The 20498-nt window shown below is 33.2% G+C and overlaps 2 protein-coding genes and 1 non-coding gene across 7 annotated transcripts; all 3 read left to right on the top strand.

The window, feature by feature from the left end:
• The first annotated feature begins 2781 nt into the window (after positions 1–2781).
• Positions 2782–2888, top strand: LOC141681938 (small nucleolar RNA R71). The gene has a single exon (XR_012559358.1). It is a non-coding gene; the product is annotated as a small nucleolar RNA R71 (small nucleolar RNA).
• A 5616-nt stretch (positions 2889–8504) lies between these two features.
• LOC141666176 (cytochrome b-c1 complex subunit 9, mitochondrial-like) lies at positions 8505–11262 on the top strand. Its single transcript, XM_074472171.1, has 3 exons — positions 8505–8708; positions 9453–9500; positions 11021–11262. Exons 1-3 carry the CDS (start codon positions 8607–8609, stop codon positions 11066–11068), a joined length of 198 nt encoding a protein of 65 aa, XP_074328272.1. The 5' UTR covers positions 8505–8606; the 3' UTR covers positions 11069–11262.
• A 1874-nt stretch (positions 11263–13136) lies between these two features.
• On the top strand, positions 13137–19054 carry LOC141666179 (protein EI24 homolog). Of its 5 annotated transcripts, none has more exons than XM_074472175.1 (12): positions 13140–13425; positions 13509–13574; positions 14284–14434; positions 15478–15530; positions 15965–16099; positions 16224–16287; positions 16395–16480; positions 16560–16642; positions 17268–17344; positions 17466–17578; positions 18516–18627; positions 18747–19054. In XM_074472175.1, the coding sequence occupies exons 1-11, from the start codon at positions 13199–13201 to the stop codon at positions 18580–18582; spliced, it is 1122 nt and encodes a 373-aa protein (XP_074328276.1). In that variant the 5' UTR covers positions 13140–13198; the 3' UTR covers positions 18583–18627; positions 18747–19054. The 5 variants fall into 5 exon arrangements, 4 of the variants coding, with proteins under 4 accessions (XP_074328284.1, XP_074328278.1, XP_074328276.1 ...); XM_074472186.1 differs by having other exon boundaries at positions 14322–14434; XR_012552190.1 differs by lacking the exon at positions 18747–19054 and having other exon boundaries at positions 13137–13425; positions 17485–17578; positions 18516–18606.
• The last annotated feature ends 1444 nt before the right edge of the window (positions 19055–20498 follow it).

The following is a 20498-nucleotide window of genomic DNA, read 5'->3' on the forward strand; positions in this document are numbered from 1 at the left end:
GCTTCTACAATCCATGCTTGAGCCATGCTAGCATCATCGGCTAATAAAATATCATGAGCTTCCCTCTTCTTCTTTTTATTGAGAAGTTTCGAATTAAATTGAACATACACAAGGTCTCTCATTCTATTAGCATCGAGTCTATTTCTTTTTTTCGTATGAATCTATAAATCATAAGATTAAACCAAATTAAATGTGAACGATAATAATGAATTATAGACCAGCCTGAAGAACTTGTAGTCAGTGATAGTATTTTCATCGCCATAGATTGCAGATTCGATGTTTCAGATCCATAATTAGACCACCAAGAAACTAAACCAAAAATTTAATATAAGAATTAGTATAGAAGTATAGGATAACATAAATCTAAATTCTAAATACTTATAACTTCATTTGAGCTTTTTTCAGAAATATTAACACGCTCCTGCAATTCTTGAAGTTTTTCCCTCTTTTCTTCTTTTTTCTTTTTCTGATGAAGTAATGCTTGCATACACTTTGCTTTGTCAATTGGAGTAGCTTTTTGACAAGAGGCCACATTTCCTTTAATATGGGCAATATGTTGTTTTAGCCGATGGACACCTCCACTGATCACTCTATTGCATAGTTTACACTTCACTTTGTCTGGATCATTTGTAACTGCTAGTTCACAGAACTCCCAACCAACATCATCAGATTTTCTTTTTAAAGAGGTGACTGAACCAACAACTTCTGAATTAGATGCAGGTGTAGAGGAATTGTCCATTTTTCTATACACACAAACATAACACAAAAATCATAACTTAATTTGCTTGTCGAGCAAAAACTAACAAGATATAACGGATAACAAGCAACAACAAGAAAATACAAATCAATTAACAACACAAGAACACTAACCCATGTAAATATAAGTATATAACGAATGAAAAATCAATGAATCGTCGAATCTATACAAGCCTACAAGCCACAATGGTACAGATCTATACTTATACAATACATTATAATCATTGGTGAAGAAAACTAAAAATGGGGATGTAATTAACCATATCAATTTGTGAAATAGAGATGAGAACTTGAAGAACTTACCTATCGTCGCGAAGAGAATTAGGGAAACAGGAGCGTAATTTGGGTATCGCGTAACTCTGTAACTACTCTCCCAAATATCTACCTATTTTCAAAATAAATATTTATTTGTTTTGTTTTGTGAATTACCTATAATGCCCTCATTTTCTTTTACCATCTGAAAGTTTTTTTGGCCGATTTGGACCGCCTAGGCGGATTTTGACCCGCTTTAATCCGAGGTTGACCGACTTTTCGAAAAAATGTCTAAAATCCCGCCTAGCCACTTCTCCGGGCATTTTCTATCCGCCTAGCGCCTAGGTGGCGCCTAGGCGGCCGCCTAGACCGATTTTTAGAACACTGGGAAAGATGAGTTTGTCCACCTTGACCAAGACATCCTCCACAATGCCACGTGGATATGTAATAGAACAATCGGCCAACTGCAAGGTCATATAAGTAGGCTTTGGATCAGGTAAGTCCAACTTCTTGAAGATTGACAAGGGCATCAGATTATTGCTAGCTCCCAAGTCACATAAGCACTTGTCAAATGACACTTTTCCAATGGTACAAGGAATAGTGAAGCTTCCAGGATCTTTAAGCTTTAGAGGCAACTTCTGTTGCAGAACAAGACTGCATTCCTCCGTGAGAGCAACTGTCTCTAAGTCATCAAGCTTCACTTTACGAGAGAGAATACCCTTCATAAACTTTGTATAACTAGGCATATGTTCAAGAGCTTCAATGAAAGGTATATTGATATGAAGTTTCTTGAACACCTCCAGAAACTTCTCAAACTGCTTATCCAGCTTTTTCTTCTGCAACCCCTTAAAAAAAGGATGTGGAGAATAGATCTGTTTCTCCCCTGTATTACCCTCAAGAGGAGTGTGTTCCACAATATTCTTCCTTGGTTCCATTTCTACTTCCTTCTGCACTTCTTCTTCAGCCACAGCTTCTTCTTTCGAAACTTAAGATTTTTCGAGATTTGCAACCTTCCCAGACCTCAATGTAATTGCCTTAACCTGCTCCTTAGCTTCCCTCTTTCCTGGCACTTCAGTGTCATTAGGGAGTGTAACAGGTTGACAATTTAGCAAGGCGTTGGCAATTTGCCCAATTTGATTCTCCAAGACCTTGATAGAAACCGCTTGGCTCTTGCATATGAGCCTCAACTCCTCCAATTCAGATTTTTCATTAGATTGTTGTAGTTAGAGTTGTTGTCTTGGTGCATAGTGCGGTTGTTAAAAACCAGAAGGGTTGTAGTGCTTTGCTGCATACTACCGATAAGGCTGTTATACCGCATTCTGAGTATTGCTCCAGCTGAAGTTAGGGTGATTGCGATTGTTGGGATGATAGGTGGTTGGAATAGGCTGCTGCGACCTCTGAAAGTTGCTCACAAACTGAGCTAATTCACTAGAAATAGCACACTACTCTGTCTCATGGGCACCAGTACAAAGCTCACAAACGCTTGTGATCTGATTAACTTCATAATTAGCCAAAAAATCCATCTTCATCGTCAAAGCCTTAAGCTGAGCAGCTATAGTAGTAGCTGCATCTATCTCCAGAATTCCTGCTACCTTGCCTTGAGGTAGTATCTGAGTTGGGTTCTGGTATTCATTGGCAGTAATCAGCTCAATCAATTCATAAGCTTCATCGTAGCTTTTAGCCCATAAGGCTCCTCCTGATGCTGCATCAAGCATGGGTCTAGAAGTAGCACCCAATTCATTATAAAAGCAGTTAATGATCATCCAGTCAGGCATCCCATGGTGAGGACACTTTCTAAGCATCTCTTTGTAGCGATCCCAAGCTTCACATATAGATTCTCCAGATTGTTGAGCAAATTGAGTAAGTGCATTTCTGATTGCAGTAGTCTTCGCCATAGGAAAGAATTTAGTTAGGAACTTTTGAGCAAGATCCTCCCATTTGGTGATAGACCCTGGTGGTAGAGAATGTAACTAGAACTTAGCTTTATCCCGCAGAGAGAATGGGAAAAGCCTCAACTTAATAGCATCTTCTGAAACTCCATTGAACTTGAAAGTATCGCAGATCTCGATGAAATCTCTGATGTGCGTGTTGGGGTCTTCTATCGGAGAACCCCCAAACTGAACTGAGTTCTGTATCATCTGAATTGTGCTCGACTTGATCTCAAATGTGTTAGCTGAGATGGCTGGTCAGACAATGCTAGACTGAATATCATTAATCTTCGGTTGAGAGTAATCCATCAAAGCCTTCATATTCGCTTCTAGTTCTCCCATTGCAATAATAACTTCTTCTTCAACTTTATCCTCGATAAGAACTTCTTCAAAAACTTCCTTAGCTACTACAACTTCTTTCTCAGCTTGATCTAGTGTTCTCTTACGAGACCGAGAACGCGTATGCATACATGCTCGCTAGAGTACCTGAAACACGACAAGGAAACAAGTAAGTAACAATGTCCGAGTCAATGAACTTTAACGACCACCAATGACAAACACATAAACTAAAAATTAACACCGAGTCCCCGACAACGGCACCAAAAATTTGTTAGGACAAAAATACGCGTTAATATTCACGCAAGTATACGCGATAGCAAGTAATATAGAATTATTTCTAGTTCGTTCCCACAGAGACTGGTTTAGGTTAATTTCAATCAATGCACTTATGCAACAATGGTATGGTTATTATTCAATGCTAAGACGAATAATAATTTGAGATTGTTTATAACTAAGATTAACTAAGAGATTATACTAAAGAACATTAACTAAGAGATTAAAAGGGATTGAATACTATATGACACAGACATGGGATTCTAACTTCATTACTACTTAATTCAATAGCCTTTTTGTTCTCAACCTTAGTACGCAATGGTGATGATACTAATCAGATAACATGAAACTAGTAAATGCCAACTTTCGTTGAACGAATACCCTACTAACAGACATCCACAAAAGAGATAGAAGCTGAATAGACACCGATTATATTGAGACCCTATATGTCTATAGAATTTAACAACATAACAGTTTAATGTGCAAGTTATCTATCATGATTATATAGGGCAAGTAAGATGGTTAAAATTACCTACGAATCATGCATAACAAATACATGAACCTATGCTAGCATGGCAAGTTCTACACCCCTATATTCACTTTCACTTCAATAGAGATTAACACGCTATCTTATAAGTTTGCGACGCTCATAAGACAAATAAACACAACCAATACTAGGTTATCATACAATTACAACACACTAAGTTATCGAAACAAGATTAACTAAAGAAATCCATAAGTATATTCGCTAGAATCCCACGATAACGATTAGCCCATAATCGGACTCATCATCAACGTGGGTTCCGATGAAAGCATGGTATAATAAACGTAGTCTTTATAATGAATAAATAATAAACCAAGTACATAACAAGAGTATAGGTTCAACAAACAAGAAACGAGCATCCAAGATTACAACTTAGAACAAAGAATCACAAAAATAAACTAGGTCTTCTTCGTCTTCGTTGAATTGTGCTATAGGTCTTCTTGTCGATCTCTCCTTAAGCTCTGTTATGTCTCCTTTTTGAAAAACGACCTTAAGTTGTCATTATATAGCAGCCCATGCAGATTAGAAGTCTAGAAAATCAGAATTATAGTAGAAACAAGATTCCTGGAAATAGACCCGGGGTGGCCGCGCGCTTGTAGTAAAAACAAGATTCCTGGAAATCGACCCGGCGCGGGCGCGCGCTTCACTAGCGCGGGCGCGCTGCAATTTTGCATCTTTGGCGTGGGCGCGCGCTACCACAGCGCGGACGCGCTGACCTGCTGGAAAATCTTTATTTTCTTGTCTTCTTGGCTGGTTTGAGTTGGCAATCCTCGAGCAATCTTCCTGAGCACTGGTTTGAGTTGGCAATCCTCGAGCAATCTTCCTGAGCACCATTCTAACATCAATTTAGCACCAAAACAATGCTAAATCTCCTGATTCTTTTATTTATGACTGAAATGCAAAAATACTAGAAAAACACATCAAAAACATAAATAACTTGAGTACAAAATATTAATTCAAGCCTTTATAAAGCATTCTTAGTGGACATAAATACCACTTAATACATACCTCAATCACTCGTAATCATATTCATAAACAAATAAATTATCCATCCACTAGTTAACATCATAAATATATCATCAACAATTACAGCGAAAACAGTTTCAATTAGAACAATTTAGAGTATGTCTGTGCATTGCACGAGGTATAGAGCTAGTTACAATTAACTCCAGACACAACAATTAACGATTTGCTCAACCCCTCGTAGGATACACCCGCTACTCGGTCTTCACTCCTCTCTTCGGCTGTGAATCGTTCGGCGCTACCGAATTAAATCAATATAACTCTAATTTTAACATTTTTATAAATTATGTAATGCGATACTGTATAATAACTTATAATTTACTAATAAAATAAGAAGACTGCAATTAAATATAATTTAAAATATTAAAATGTATATGATTTTTACTACGATTAATCATTCTGATTAATAAAATCCGATTTCCTGAATAATTGTAAATCATTACCTTCATCGTTCTTTTCCGATAATTACCAATTTTTACAATATTAGGTATAGGGTATAGTGTACATCCGAACATCACTTCAAATTGTTTATAAATATGCGTGTATTATAAAAATTTTGTTTTTATAGAATTCACATGTACCCATGTATATTAGATTACAATATATTTTAATTAATTATAATTATTTTAATAATGAAATTTTAGTATAACATGATTCTATAGTAAGTTGTAATATATTATTTTAACATGATTTCGTATTTAATTTGTAATCTTGCAGTATTAATTTTTTATGATATAATTTTATTTTATTTTCTATTCAACAACTCTATCAATAGTGTTGAAATTGGAATTACTGGCGAATAAATCTTCATAAATATTTAAGATTTTCAAAAATTTAAATGTGTACCTTTTTTTGCACATGTTATAATCAAACATTTGTAATGTTTCAACCTGAAACGAAGTCAGAAAATATGCGATCACAGTGTCTAAAATATTGTAGATAATATTTAGGATTTTAAGTGGTTGTTGCTTAGTAAAATACAAACATATGCATGTATTTATTTTTCAATTTATTTATGTATAATTGGAAAATGTTAATCTTTTTTTGAAAGATTTTAACCAAACAACCAAATTATGATATATTTTGGTTATAATAGTATAGTATAGATAAATAAATTTTAGTATGTGTTTTCATGGAAAAACAATTATATAAAAATTGTAACATCAAATTAATATTACAAAATAAATACAATTATATAAAATAGGTTTACTTTAAAAAAGTTCAAAGAAATAAGAAATTAATAGTCTTAGTGATATGTATACAAACTCTACTTTTAAAAATATTGGATGTTTATTACATAACTAATCTTACATTACAAAGTTCAGTCAATTTATGAAATTAACATTGAAAATATTTTGTAACTCTACTTTCCTGGTCATTTTTATCTAGATCTCTCTGTTTTTTTTGTTCATAACCTAATCTAAATAGATCTTGACAAGCAAATTTGCCCAAAAATTTACCTTTTAACATGATTTGTCAAAGAAAAATGGCATGAGTATACAATTTTCCCTTAATGTATGATTTTTTCATACATGACATCAAAAATAAATACCAGTCAATTATGTCGATATGGCTTGTTCCCAGAAGCATCGGCCAAAACCGGCTCATTGAAGACTTTCAATTTGATGAACTGACTTGTCAGGGTGTATTATAAATTTGATACAAAATAAGAAGTTAAGACATCAAAATGTGTGACTCTACTAATTATGAACCTTGTCAGGTGCTTGTGGTTTAAAGTGAAAAAGAAGAAATTAACGGTGAAGTTTTGATAGAAAAACTATTATTTGTGTTCTTTATATGTACTGCAGTTCTAACCACTGATTACTTTTCTTCTCCTTTTTCTTTGTTCAATTTTAGATATTTTGGTTGTATCAAAACCAAAGCACCATAAAGATGCATATATATTATATATTGGCTTAATTTTAATCGATTATTTTAGCTGTCAAACATATATTGTATTATTAATCTTTATGTCGTCTCCAAGGTGCTCTGTTGTTGTTGTTGTTTAAAGAATTTCTATATCTAGTAATTCAATAATCGATTTCAACAAATTTTACCTGATTATTTACTTGATATAATATTGTAATTTTTTATTTTATGTTCAATAGTTAAATAACATTGATTTTCTCTATATTAATGAAAAATACATCATACCAAAATAGTTGCTTTATTTAAAAATTAGACGATGCACATTTTCACTGATCTAATTACTTATTACTTTTGTTACACTTTATAGTTTTCTTCCATATGTCAATAACAAAATGATTATGATTATACCTCCCGAGTCAAAGCCTGTCGATAAAATGCGGTTTACCTTGGTTCACGTGATTTGCAGGCTATTGCGTGAGCCCTTAGGGTTTACCCAGTGCGCACCCGAAAAGTAGCGGCTACGGGTTTTCTACGATAAAAAAATGATGATCTAATATTCTAAAAATTGGTTGGTTCAATGAAATTATGAAACTCTTCTATCCTCATATATATAATTCGAATATGTATAGTTCTTTCCGTTTCATAAAGCGTAAACTTCCTAAATCATACTTCATACAAACAAAACAAGTTGTTGGCGATAAAAGTTCATAATCTTCTTGCAAAGGCACATCATCCAATCAACATCTTATAAAGTGAGCTTCGAGTTTTACATAATCTACTTCCCTGGTCATCGTTAGTATATAATGCCAGGGTTTGTGAATTTCGAGTTTTAATGGTTGTTCTCGCGGTGCGGACTAGCTGTACTCGCAAGATGCCTACGTATCTCTGTGTTGCAAAGAATTAATCAAAAAATATAGTTTTTGATGATGCCCTCGGGGCTATGACGGCGAGACCCAAGACGTAGTGGCTTTTATATCCTTATCCGAGGATCAAGCCTAAAACGTTATTTTAGATTGAGGGGTAGAGCCCTTTATATAGATGTGAGTCTAAGGTTAGACTCGTGTTGGGAGCCTTCGTGGACAAGTCTCAAACTTAGATGACAATTAGGGCTCTTGTAAGGTAAGAGATTTTAGATCCTTCTTTGTAGGAGTTAGTGTCCATGTTGGACGTCATGTCTCTGGTTCTTCATCCGTATTGGCCTAGTTCGGGGACATCATGTGTCGTGGGTCTTGACGACCTCGACTCGTGGGTCTTGACGACTTGGGCCGTATTTAGTCTATAACAAAGCTTGATCAACCTGGTTTATATCGGGTTTTGAACATGAATTCCAAGTATAATTAATGCAAAATTTAATATGTATTTAGAATGTATTTTCTATTCATATCAAATACATAAAAAGTGAAAAATAGCAAAATATAATTTGAATTTTAAAAATACAGGAAAAAAACGATTTTTCAAAATTTTTTACAAAATGGGCCGTCTAATTTGGGGGCAGAAATTTTGACCCGGGATTTCTGATTGACAATAATAATCAGAAACGAACCCTAATGACACATTTGAACAAAATTAAAATTAAACTCATCTTCTTCAACTTCAAAAATCAATTAATATAAAATTCAACAATGGCGGGAAGCAGATTAATGGAAGGTTTCTACAGCGTATTCATGCGCCGCACCTCCGTCTACGTCACTTTCCTCATCGCCGGCACTTTTCTCGCTGAACGGGTCAGTCTATACACACAACTTTCTGTATCTATACGTCCTTTTTTCGATTAATTTTTATTTGATTTAACAAATTAGTTACATCTGGTGTTTAATTGTATTTATTTGGTTGAATTATTTGTTGTGTTGTGCTCTGAAATGGATCTAGAAAGGTGTTGTAATTACGTAAACTACGTGGAATTAGCATAAATGTACCGTTTATTGGATGAAGAGAGAATTGAAGAATGAAACGAAATTTAATTAGGATTTTGGAAATTTAATTAGGATTTTGTTCATCGTAGTTTGACTTGATAATTGCAAGTTATTCCAGTTACTTTATTTTATAGCAATTATGTTAACGTTTTTTTACGAGGACATATATGGTGTGATCCAACTCTCCAGCCCTCGCCATCAGTGACTAAATAATGTGTGCTCGGTGCTGCTCCTATGAACTTAATTATAATTTGCTCGATGGGGTCAAAATTTGATCAGTGCACCTTTGGTTTTACTTAATAATTTCATTACTATATATTAGGGCTTGCTCGTCGTTTGTCGTTTAGGCTTTACTTATTCCTACTTGTCTGATGTGTATGTTTTTTTTTGTTATACAGCGTTTGTTAAATGTTTCTAATGTGGGTTAGGTGTTAATCTAGGCTGTAGTTATATTATATATGTTAGTTAGATTATCACACAAAGCAAGGTCCTATTTGCTGAATTAGCGTGATATTTTGTTTATGAGGAAATTTTACGTGTTGTCATTGGTTACAGGGAGTTGATTATGGAATCCACAAGCTATGGGAGAACAATAATGTTGGGGTATATTTTTTTATCTTGAACTGTAGCTTATATTTACATGTGTTCTGTGTAGTGATAGCCTGTGATTGCCTTCTTAATACTCCTTAATTGTGACGGTACATACATCTGATATGTTATTATTTCTCACTAAGACATGATTTTTCTGTCATAAATACATAATTCCATTTCACTTTTTAGTCTTTACAATGGAAGGTGGAAAGAAGCTTGTATGTCAGACATAAGTAAACAAGCCTCTGCATTTTTTTTTCTATTAGAAAGAATGTCTCTGGCCTTTGCAATATAACTTAAATTACGGTTAATTTTCGAAAGAACTTTATGAATTTGGCACCTTCCCTACTTTTATCTCATTCTCGCTTCTTTCTTTTTTCTTACATGTTTATTTTGAATATTAAGTATGACTAATATTTAAATTGGTCAAAGTGTCTCTATTTCATTCAAAGGATCCGACACGGAATAAGTGCCGTGTCCAAGTGTCCAAGTGTCCGACACGGGTACGGCAGCCTAAACAGAAGAGTCGGAGTAACATAGGCCTGACGAAGTATTACTCTTCAATAAGTTAGAAGAGAATATACCATTTGTATTACCTTGGATTTTTTCAGGTTGATGTTGGGTCTTTAGGATGTAATTGTAAGTTGCATAGAGTTAGTAATTAGACCCATAATGTAAGTCACATTTACGAAAAGTATGCCTGCTTGAACATATTATAAGTAGGTCGAGCTAACTTTCACCATACTGACTGCTGAGGGTTTTTCATCTTGTTTTCTGAGATTAGGTTTTACATTAACAAAGGTTCTGGCTAGATTGCAATGTGTGCGAGTTTTACCAGCATAATAAAAAGGCTGTTCTTTTGTATATTTATTTTTTATTGTAATAAAAAAAGTTGTCCAACACTTTTAATTGGGAAAATTAAATTATAGGTCTCTGAACTTTCGACGTTTTATTGTCTAGATCCCTAAACTAAAGATTTCGTATTGCTGGTCACTTAACTTTTGAAATTTCTGAGTCCTTCCGTTAAAAAGATTCTAACAGCGTTAGAATAAAAAAACTAGGGTTCTTGATATTCATATGGATCAAAACAATTTTGAAGGTGTAGGTGATATCCAAATTTAAAGTTCAAGTAGTCAAATTGAAGCTTAAATCCACGCATATGACACCAATTTTCACAACTTAGGTCCGATTGAAAATTTCATAAATTTAGGTAAAATTGGTGTCATATAAGTGTTGATGATGATTCGAGCTTCATTTTGACTACTTGAACTTTAAATTTGAACATCACCAACACCTTCAAAATTGCTTTGATCCGCATGAACATCAAGAACCCTAATTTTCTGATTCTAACGCCGTTAGAATCTTTTTAACGGAAATCAGAAAACATCAATGTTGTCGTACACGTGAAGTTGTTTTTGAAGGAAGATACCAGTAACCACATGAATAGTGCAACTGTTTAAATGCAGTTGCTTCTGTTTCTGTTATCAATTAAATTAAGTTTTAATGTACTGTATTAAACTTTTGTCATGCAGAAACGTTACGAAGACATTTCAGTTTTGGGTGAGAGGCCAGCTGAGTAAATTTTCCTGGATTTTTTCTGTGTAATGTAGTTATTGATCTCGTAATAAGTATTTAGTTATTTGGGTGCGAGTTCTGAACTCTTGGATCCTAAAGCTTTTTAAGGGTAAAGTTTTTTGTTTTGAACCATGTATGATATTGTGATATTTTTTTGTGACATTATCAATGAAGGCGTTGTATTGCCTGCTGTTTTATATATCAGAATCGGCCATTCTAGTAATCTGTCACCTTTCAAGGAAAATAGTTGGTGCCATTGTCATTCACCAAAAAATTTGGCAGAGGCTGTATTTATTTTTTTTCTTTTTCTTACCCTCGCCATTTTGGGGGGGGGGGGGGGCTTGTGAGTTATGCAGATGTTTTATTTATGTAAAACACTATCCAGTAAAGTACTGATAATACCATTCTTTTTTGTTTTCCGGTGTATGTTATGCCTAGGCCTTTAGCTCACATATAGCACACTGTTTGTAGCATAACCTTTTATCTACAAGTATTTAGCAATAATTGTTTTTTACTCTACAAGTAAGATTCTTTTATTTAATCCCCCAATAAAAATTTTGTTGGAAGAAATATATAATGTTAGCCCTTGCACAATTTTGAGTTGCAAGGTTCAAAAGAGTACAAATGGGAAAGAAGAGTTCCTTTTAGAAAGAAGGCCCAAAATACACCACTTTGCACCTTCAACTGCCCAAAATGCCCAGATGCGCGCGAAACGTCCAAAATACCCACGAAATACGTATTTCCGGGATGCGTATTTAGCCTTTTAAATTTTAACAAAGAATACGCATGTTGAACATGCGTATTCACTTTTGATTTTACAAAGAATACGCATGTTCAACATGCGTATTCAAAAAAAACAAAAAGTGAATACGCATGTTGAATATGCGTAGTCTTTGTTAAAATTTTAAAAACTAAATTCGCATCCCCCACATGCGTATTCAGTAAGTAAAAAGGCGGAACATCCCGCCAATAAATATTTTGGGCATATTTTTCAAAATGGTGGGCATTTTGGTGCAAGACCCTCCCTTTTATCGGTATAAATTGTGAACTAAACAAATATTTTCTACAAAATCGTTGGCGGGCGCCCATTTTTACTGCTTCCTTAAATTAATCACACATTTTACTCCTTTTTTTTAATGCTAAGCACACATTTTACTTTTAAAACACAAAGAAATAAACATTGGAAATGCAACTAAAAGTTTCTGAAAACGCCGAATCGTGTTAAGTTGCAATTAAACGTGATTTGTCTGGGAAGTGATTGATGAATCACAAATAAATACATTTTATTAACTTACTAGTTCTTTATCAGAAGTTCGAAACGAGCTCACCCTGTTTGAAATGATACCGAGTTTTTTTTTCTTTTTTTTGAACGAAAAATGATACCAAGTTGTAAATGGTTTTGGACTTCGACCAGACCCATTCATCATCTTAACTTGACATTTTGGGGTGAACAGTGTTGGATTAGTCTCATTCAATATCTTATTTATCTCCGAATTTTTTGTTTGTTATAAAAAATTTATCCACAGAGTTATGTGCATACAATAAAAAACATTTAAATAATACAAAAGCTATAATATTATTTAGACCATAAACGATATACAAGTTTGTGAGTAAAGATTGTATAAAGTGAAAAGTTTAAAAGTTAACCTTTTTAGGTAATTTTATTATTTTATTTCTTACGAATTATAAAAGAAATTAAAATCAAAAATTAATATTATGAATCGTATGGATGGTAACATTAACTTTATCGAATAGAATTAAAAAAAAATCAAGTTAGTTGAAAAAAATATCTTTTAGCTTTAACCTGTTTTATAATTTTTCTTTTTTTTTGAGAAAACCTGTTTTATAATTTTATATTATCCTTCAATTTATTAAACAAGTAAATATTTGTTAACTCAAGATTTAAAATTATTTTTTAAGCACCGGTTTTAAGCCGAGTCAAACAATCTCATAGAGTCAAATAAGCTCATACATAATTTCTAAGAAAAAATAAATATATTCAGAATTTGAAAAAAAAAATAGTTTAATAAAATAGTTAAAAAAAAGAAAGAAAATAAATGAAATTACTTGAAGCAAGCTTGTATGAGTCTACCTAGAAAAGAAAAGAGAATGCCTTGACATAAACCAAAATTCACATGATCTCAAATTTGATTCCAACAAGAACAACATCAACCCAATACTCAAATTCGATTACACACACACACACACATCAAAACAACCCAACTTCAAATTTAGTCCTAATGGAGAAGATGAAGCCAATAATGAAAGATTTATCAAGAAAAGTAAAGCAAGCAACTTTACTTTGGTTAGAGGGTTTTAAAGAAGCTTGTTGTCTCCATAGAGTTGTTTTTTACTGTCTCAGGTTACTTTTCACCAAAACCCACAAGCCCCTTTTCTTGCTTTTTTTATAGATATGTGTGTGTATTTTAATGGGTTTTTTTGCAGGTCAAGAGAGCTTATGATTAGAACTGGACAGTGTTTTCTGTTGAATGGATTTATTTTCTTGGGAAGGTTAACTCTCAGCTCATCTTTTAAATAAAATTATGTTTATGTTTTTATGTGTTAATTGATAAGTAATGTAGTTTGGACTATAAATTGCTGAAAGGTGATTGGTGTTATTGTGACCCGTGATTCGTAGTTATGTGATGATGAGTTTTGGATGGTTTGCGGAGTTTGTTGATGTATTTTAGGATTGACTATTTATATGTGTTTGTTGTGTGCCATTGAAAATTTTCTTGTGTATTGAGAAAATTAGGTTTGTTGATGTAATCAGTGTCTTAATTCGGGATTTTAGGACATAAGTATAGCGTGTATTTTAGGAGAAGGAATTGAAGCTGATTTGACTAGGTATGCTGAATTGGACTACTTCCGTTAAAGGGTTAAATACATATATTGATTGAGTATGTATTACTGTGTAGCTAGTATTTTGTTATAGGGATTAAACCTGAACGGGGTAACCACATTGTTTTGCGTGATGACTTCCTGGTATTGTGTCTGTGACCCTCAGTCCCAACTGGTTTTGAATGTCTTCTAATTGGTGCTAGTGTCTATGTTTGTCTTGCTAGAGTTTAGGAGAAGTTATCACGGGAAGGATTTGCATTTTTTTTGTGGGCATTTGATGCCTTTGTTATAATTTGCTCTATGATTTAAAAAAAGTTTTTTTAAGGATACAATTCAGTGTTTTGAATCAGTTAATATTATTTTTTCAACCATTGTGCAGTATCTTTGTTTTAAAATCAGTTATCATTCCAACCCTAGAATGGATATTACCAGATCAGTGCCCACTTATTGATTTTCAAGAAACCTGCTCGCGTGGCAACATATTAAGATTTCATCATCTCTTGCGTCTTGGACTCGTACAAATTGTCTATGTGAGTATCTCTGGTATTATATAACATTTCTTCTTTTACTGCCAGCTAGATAGTAAAATTTTAGTACATTTTACGAAATTCTGTTGCAACTTATTCTGTGAAGCATTTTCCAATTGGCCTTAGTCAGTACTATATTCTGTTCAAGTGATGATGTGCAGCAATATACTATTTTCTTTTTAGCTAGTTAAGAAGTCACACACCCCACATTCAATCACACTATTACATTGTCCCTAAAGACGCTCAAACCCTCACACTCCGGCAAGAAGTGTAGAGTGACACATATCTGAGTAAGACAATTATCTTTTGAATGAGATGCTGGAAATCTACTTCAGGCACCTGCTCAGACATTTGTTTATAGATTCCACTCAAGTCTAAACCCAATGGTGTTCAATTTCAACTGTAGATACCTTTCTGTCAAACTGACAGAATGTATTTTGGATTCTGATCGGTTGTTGCTTTGCAGCATAACTTCTATCCTAGAAACTCATACTGGAGTTGTAATTATCTTCTCTTTAAATAGAAACAAACATGTCTGTTTCCCCTACCTATGTTGAGCTAAGCAGGTTCTTGTAAATATGATAACGAGCACTGACATTAAATGCACAGTAAACTAAAATATTTACAAGTTGTTGAAAATTATTATGGTCTGTGTTTAAGAGGGACTATGTAATTCACTGATATGGAGAGTGAATATGTCTTTTGAGATTGAAGTTCACTTTCACTGTATATTATTTGCTTAATTCTCCTGTCTATTTCATTTAACTTCTTTGGATTCCATGTCTGTTGGTTATATCTTACTATTGAAGAATTTTTTGGAGCTTACACCATTGTTTGTGCTAGTATTATAGCAGCCCAACATTTCTGTTTAAATGTATTTAAAACTACCTGTTAAGCACAGTATTCTTTTCATAAAAATATCTTAAATTGTAATATACAGTGAAAAATTTACTATGAGCAACGATTTATTATGGATGGTGTACTATGTATTGTTGGTATTCTTAATTATGCATTACTGACTATGTTTTGATTTTGATTTTTTACAGGTTTTATGGTTTTACCCATTGTATGTATTCAGCTTTATCCTAAGCAATATATGGTATTGTCTTTTTGTCTTAGTTCTTCTTCATAATTACTTTAGTTCTCTGTCTTAATTATTTTATGCTTGTTACCTCTTCACTGTCTTACTGAACCTGTCTTTTACATAGACCAAAGATACACCTAGGGGGTTCCCTTCTCTGAATGCTTAGTTTGAAGTGGACATATTCAAATTGTTTGAACATTATAATACTGGATTATCCATATAATAAGGAATACAAAACTCTCTTGTATCTTTACTTGCGTTCCCCGTGGAGAAGTGGTGAATATGTAATTAATTATCGACATTGACTCATTTACCTTTCTGTTATTATGCTTTAATATTTATGTTGATTTTTGATGATAAATTACTGAATATTGATAATGTTATAACTTTTAGCTTTTAAAAGTAACCATGGACCAGTTGCCTCCCTTGAATGTGCTTTTATTTGTCAGGTACAATGACATTGCAAAATATGGTTTCTTTGCAACTGAGATGCATGGGCCCGATGTTAAAGTATTACCAAGCAAAAACGAGCCTTCCACCTCTGATAGTAAAAATCATGCAGATAAGTCAACTGATATTGAAGGGTACTCTCCAACCCATAGTTTCCAGATTCTAGCTTCCGCTACTACTTTTCTATCACCCTTAAAACAGCATAGTCTGAACTTTTGTTCCAAATATACCAATTATACCTGTTTGCATATTTTGCAGGGTCATGATTAATATCGCAGAACAGGCCTACTCAGTCCTCCTCTTGACTGTCTTCTTTGTAGAGGTGAAGTGCATTTTATTTTCCGTATATTTAGAATTGCATACAAAATAGAGCCATGGAGTGAGGAATGAAGTAGAGAGTAACACAGACCAGTCTTTAAATGTGAGCAGGTTTATGTCACAGGATATATACCGTATATCGGGAAGTTCCTGAATTTCTTGCTACTTTCATGGATGTATGCCTACTATTGTTTCGAGTAAGTGTTTGCTGTAATTTTACTACGTCCTTCCAAATGCTGGATATACATGTGTCTTGAATTATTATTAACTTACAAGGTACAAATGGAATCTTTCTGGGCGGAGTTTGAACCGAAGGTTAGACTTCTTCGAGACCAACTGGGCCTTTTTTGCGGGTTTTGGTAATTTTCTTCATCGTTTCAGTTCTTTCATGTTACAGAATAGACTTGATCATTATTTTTTGAAGTTAGATATTGGCTGTGAAGTGAGATCTGTGTTTAGAGGTTGGAGCTAACTGCTTAGAGTACATTACTTTTTATTGAGAACACTGAACAAATTGATACAGGTTCTCCATACTGCATCTTAGGATTCTTGAAAGAGGATATGTATAAGGGCTTACACTAAGTATTTCTATTCTAATAATTAAACATTATGTTACTGGTCACACTGTCAGTTGTCACAAGGAACATGCTCCGCGAGTGCAGCAGCATGTATAAAAATCAAATTGTAAAAATGAAACAATTATATAAAAGTATGTACTGGTTTAAAAATTGTTGTAGAATTAAATACAACTTCTCCATGATTATAGGATTTGTTGTTCTAAAGAATCAAAATATAAATAAATCTATTAATATGTACTTCCTCTAGTTTAGATATATTTTACGTTATCCGTAAACCATGCAAAATTGACTGCTAATTTGGGATAATAGTCCATTGAAATTGATATAGATATGAATATGATATTTATGGGCTTCACATTTTCAAGTTTTGGTTTCCTTGCTAAAATTGCATGATTTAACATTCCAGGAAATCCATGTGCATTGGCTATATTCCTTTTCTCTCCTCTTGTCAGTTTTGGTGTTATGGCTATATTATATCCACTGGTAATCTCTCTTCTCTCTCTCCGGGTCATCACATTCTAATAATATCTTTGTCATTGTTAACTTCTAAAAATTCAAAAGCATTTAGGGCTTATTGACTGTTGATAATGACTGTGCCTTTTAGTTTGTTTTGACGGCAACAGGCTCAAATGCTGACAAAGTAATTGATTCTCGAACAGAATGGCGAGATTTGGGACTAGGAAGGTTGCCGGTATTTAGTCTTGCAGATTATTTGTCGTAAGTAATTGCCTTCACTTATTATTACTTTTCTTATATATAAGTTTTGGTTGTGTCGAAACAAAGAGAGACTCTGCCCAAAGCTTCATGACCAGGAACTAGTATTGTCTCATTTTAAATTCATACACTTCGAAATAAGACAGTTCTGTGGAAAGTGGAAATTCAGTCCAGTCTTATATATTATTCAAGTATAAAATGGTTGCCTTCTCTACATTCATTACTCAAAAGCAGTTTGTGGGATTGTTTTTGTTTTTTTCCATCATCTTTTTTTAGTGGTGGCACTAATGTGTTTATTTTTGTTTCTTTTTAAAAAACACCATTTTTGTACAATTTTTTTCCAAAAAATACCATTATGCATTTTTTTTATAAAAATATGATTTTTTCAGTAATAATTTTCAAATATACAATCTGCAACTTTTGCAACCTAAAATGCAACTCTATTAATTTTTCTTTTATTGATTTTAAAGTTGATTTTGGGTTGCAACTAGAAAGACAAGTGATGTAACATGAACCTAATTCAAAATCAACTTTCAAAATAATTGAAAAAGTTGCATTTTAGTTTGCAAAAGTTGCAGATTGTATTTTGAAAATTAGACTTTAAAAATCACGTTTTTGGAATATTTTTTAGTACTGACCGTGTTTCTAGATATTAGTTTCTTTTAAAAAAAGTTGTAATTTGGGTAATTTTTCTTCATTTGTTTGTTATTCTTTAAAATATGTGTTTGCTTTATCAGCTCTTATATTGTTGGCATCAACTTTAAAAGAGATTATAGATCTATGATAAAATTTATTGTAATTTCCACCTGATATGGTCACGGTTCCAGTCGCCCATTTTTTATGCATGTTGTTTACAATTTATCTATGAGCGGTCATATTGTAATCTAATTATTCAATCGAAGTAATAATTTTGCATGTTTGAAATCTCTCCTTTTTGAAGGATGCGAGTCCTGTCTTTTTTCTGGGAGCAACCGCAAGAGAAAAAGCCAGACAACAAGACACTCTGAATGAAAGATGCTCTTATGTGTTAAACCACCATAAAGGGTCTGCGGGTAGCACTACCGACTTTAACTCGGATTTAATTTTTGTTTTAAGTGCTATATATGTCTATATATACATTATCCTTTTTCTTTCTAGGATTAATATATAATTTTGCCTTATCGTATTGCAGATGTTTATCTCCGTTGTAGCTTGTGCCCTTGCAGCAACCGTGTTGAAGGAACTGATTTGTGGCAGCTGGGAAAACACTGTTATGAATCTTCCTCATTGTATAAAATGTGTAATTAATCTTCACCTTACTTGAATGTAAATAATGAATGCAGTATCTAAGGTACTCGTAAAAATAGTTGGATTTTAGATTCCGTATGTTTGTCAGAAAATAACTTAATTTTGGAATATATTTTTTCCAAAATGTTGTTGGAAAATATTTCTGAAAAAATGTTCTCCGGAAAAATATTGAAATATAATTATTTGAAGTCATCCTCTTTGCAAAGAAGCAATGGAGTATCTTTTTGGGGATTCTGATTCGCACGGTATACAGACATCCCAAAGGTTTTTTTACGGACACAGTTTTCATTAAAATTTCCCTCAAAAATTTATCTTTGTTGTTTTTACCAGATGGACAAAGTAATTTCACCATTATTTATGCACACAAAGCAGTTGTATGCAATACATGTCTTTGAATTTTGGGATTTTTTGAAAAATACGAATTTTTAAGTTATTTATTTGAAATATATGTTTTTCTAAGTTTTAATCTGCAAAATATAATTTTGTAACTTGATATAAACACGTCAACTTCACCCCCCGTTTATGGGTGCAGAGAGCACATGATGATAATAAGGGCCAGGTTGTTTGTGTAGTGAAAAAAGGCTTCACCCCCCGTTTTGACTTGTCTTCGACTTATTTTAGGTGTTTTCACTACAATTTTAATATTTTTATTCAATTCCAAAAAAAGAAAAATTAAAAATATATAAATATTTAGCAAGGACTCACATCACTATGCAGAAAAAATGAAATACCAGTGTGACTATTTAGTTTTTGTATGCAGTAAATAATGATCATGACCCGCTAATGTTATTAAAAAAAAGTAGTTCCCTATATTTATGATTTTTAGCACGCGTTTTAAGATGTACAAAAAGTAGTTTGTATATATTATTTTCAATTTTTTTGTTTTTGAATAAAAATAAAAATATTTAAATTTCAATTTAGAAAAGAGAAAATTGAAAAAAAGCATAAGTATATTTTTTACACCTTAAAATACATATTAAAAGTCAAAAACACCATTTTTTGGACGAATGGGTTAACAATTTAGAAAACTCAACACAGGCAAAATGAAAGATTTTACGAGTGCTTCTGAACTAGAGCCTTTCGCTTAACTGTGATTTATCTTGTTTCACATGTTTTGCAGGCTATTGCCTGTTGGGTTTATTCAGTGTGCACCCGATGGGTAGCGGTTGCAGGTCCTTTATAATAAAAAAGAAAAAAAAATTTACGAGTGATTTAGTAAAAAAAAATATTCTCTACGTCCCAATTTATCTGTCTTGTTTGACTTTTTGCGGTCTAATTGACCCAATTTTAACCGAAAATTTCTCATAATACGTTATTGAAATTGTTTATAAAATTATATCATTAAAAAATATGTTTAATCAATACTAATATATATTTTTTAATTTTTTAAAATAAAGAAAAAATAAATTTTTATTTACGATAAAAGTTGGCTATATAAATCGGGACCGAGGAGTAGTGTCACCGGGTCACCAACCATACGGCGCTTGAGTGTCCGAGTTGTGAAGTTGGAGGTGAGGAATAAATGTGCATGACATGCACATACACCTATACACCAACACTCGTGTCGTGCCCCTCCATTTGACGTTCCATATACACACACCCTTTACATATTCTCTTGTTGCATGCACACACTTCA

Source organism: Apium graveolens, chromosome 1 (assembly GCF_009905375.1).
Source record: "Apium graveolens cultivar Ventura chromosome 1, ASM990537v1, whole genome shotgun sequence".
NCBI classification, from domain to species: Eukaryota; Viridiplantae; Streptophyta; class Magnoliopsida; order Apiales; family Apiaceae; genus Apium; species Apium graveolens.

Coding starts and splice junctions, on each gene's coding strand:
- LOC141666179 (XM_074472175.1), top strand. CDS start 13,199: ATGATCTCAAATTTGATTCCAACAAGAACAACATCAACCCAATACTCA. Junction 15,531..15,964: donor TTTATCCTAAGCAATATATG/GTATTGTCTTTT, acceptor TTTATTTGTCAG/GTACAATGACATTGCAAAAT. Junction 16,481..16,559: donor TATGCCTACTATTGTTTCGA/GTAAGTGTTTGC, acceptor TTAACTTACAAG/GTACAAATGGAATCTTTCTG.
- LOC141666176 (XM_074472171.1), top strand. CDS start 8,607: ATGGCGGGAAGCAGATTAATGGAAGGTTTCTACAGCGTATTCATGCGC. Junction 8,709..9,452: donor GCACTTTTCTCGCTGAACGG/GTCAGTCTATAC, acceptor CATTGGTTACAG/GGAGTTGATTATGGAATCCA. Junction 9,501..11,020: donor GGGAGAACAATAATGTTGGG/GTATATTTTTTT, acceptor TTTGTCATGCAG/AAACGTTACGAAGACATTTC.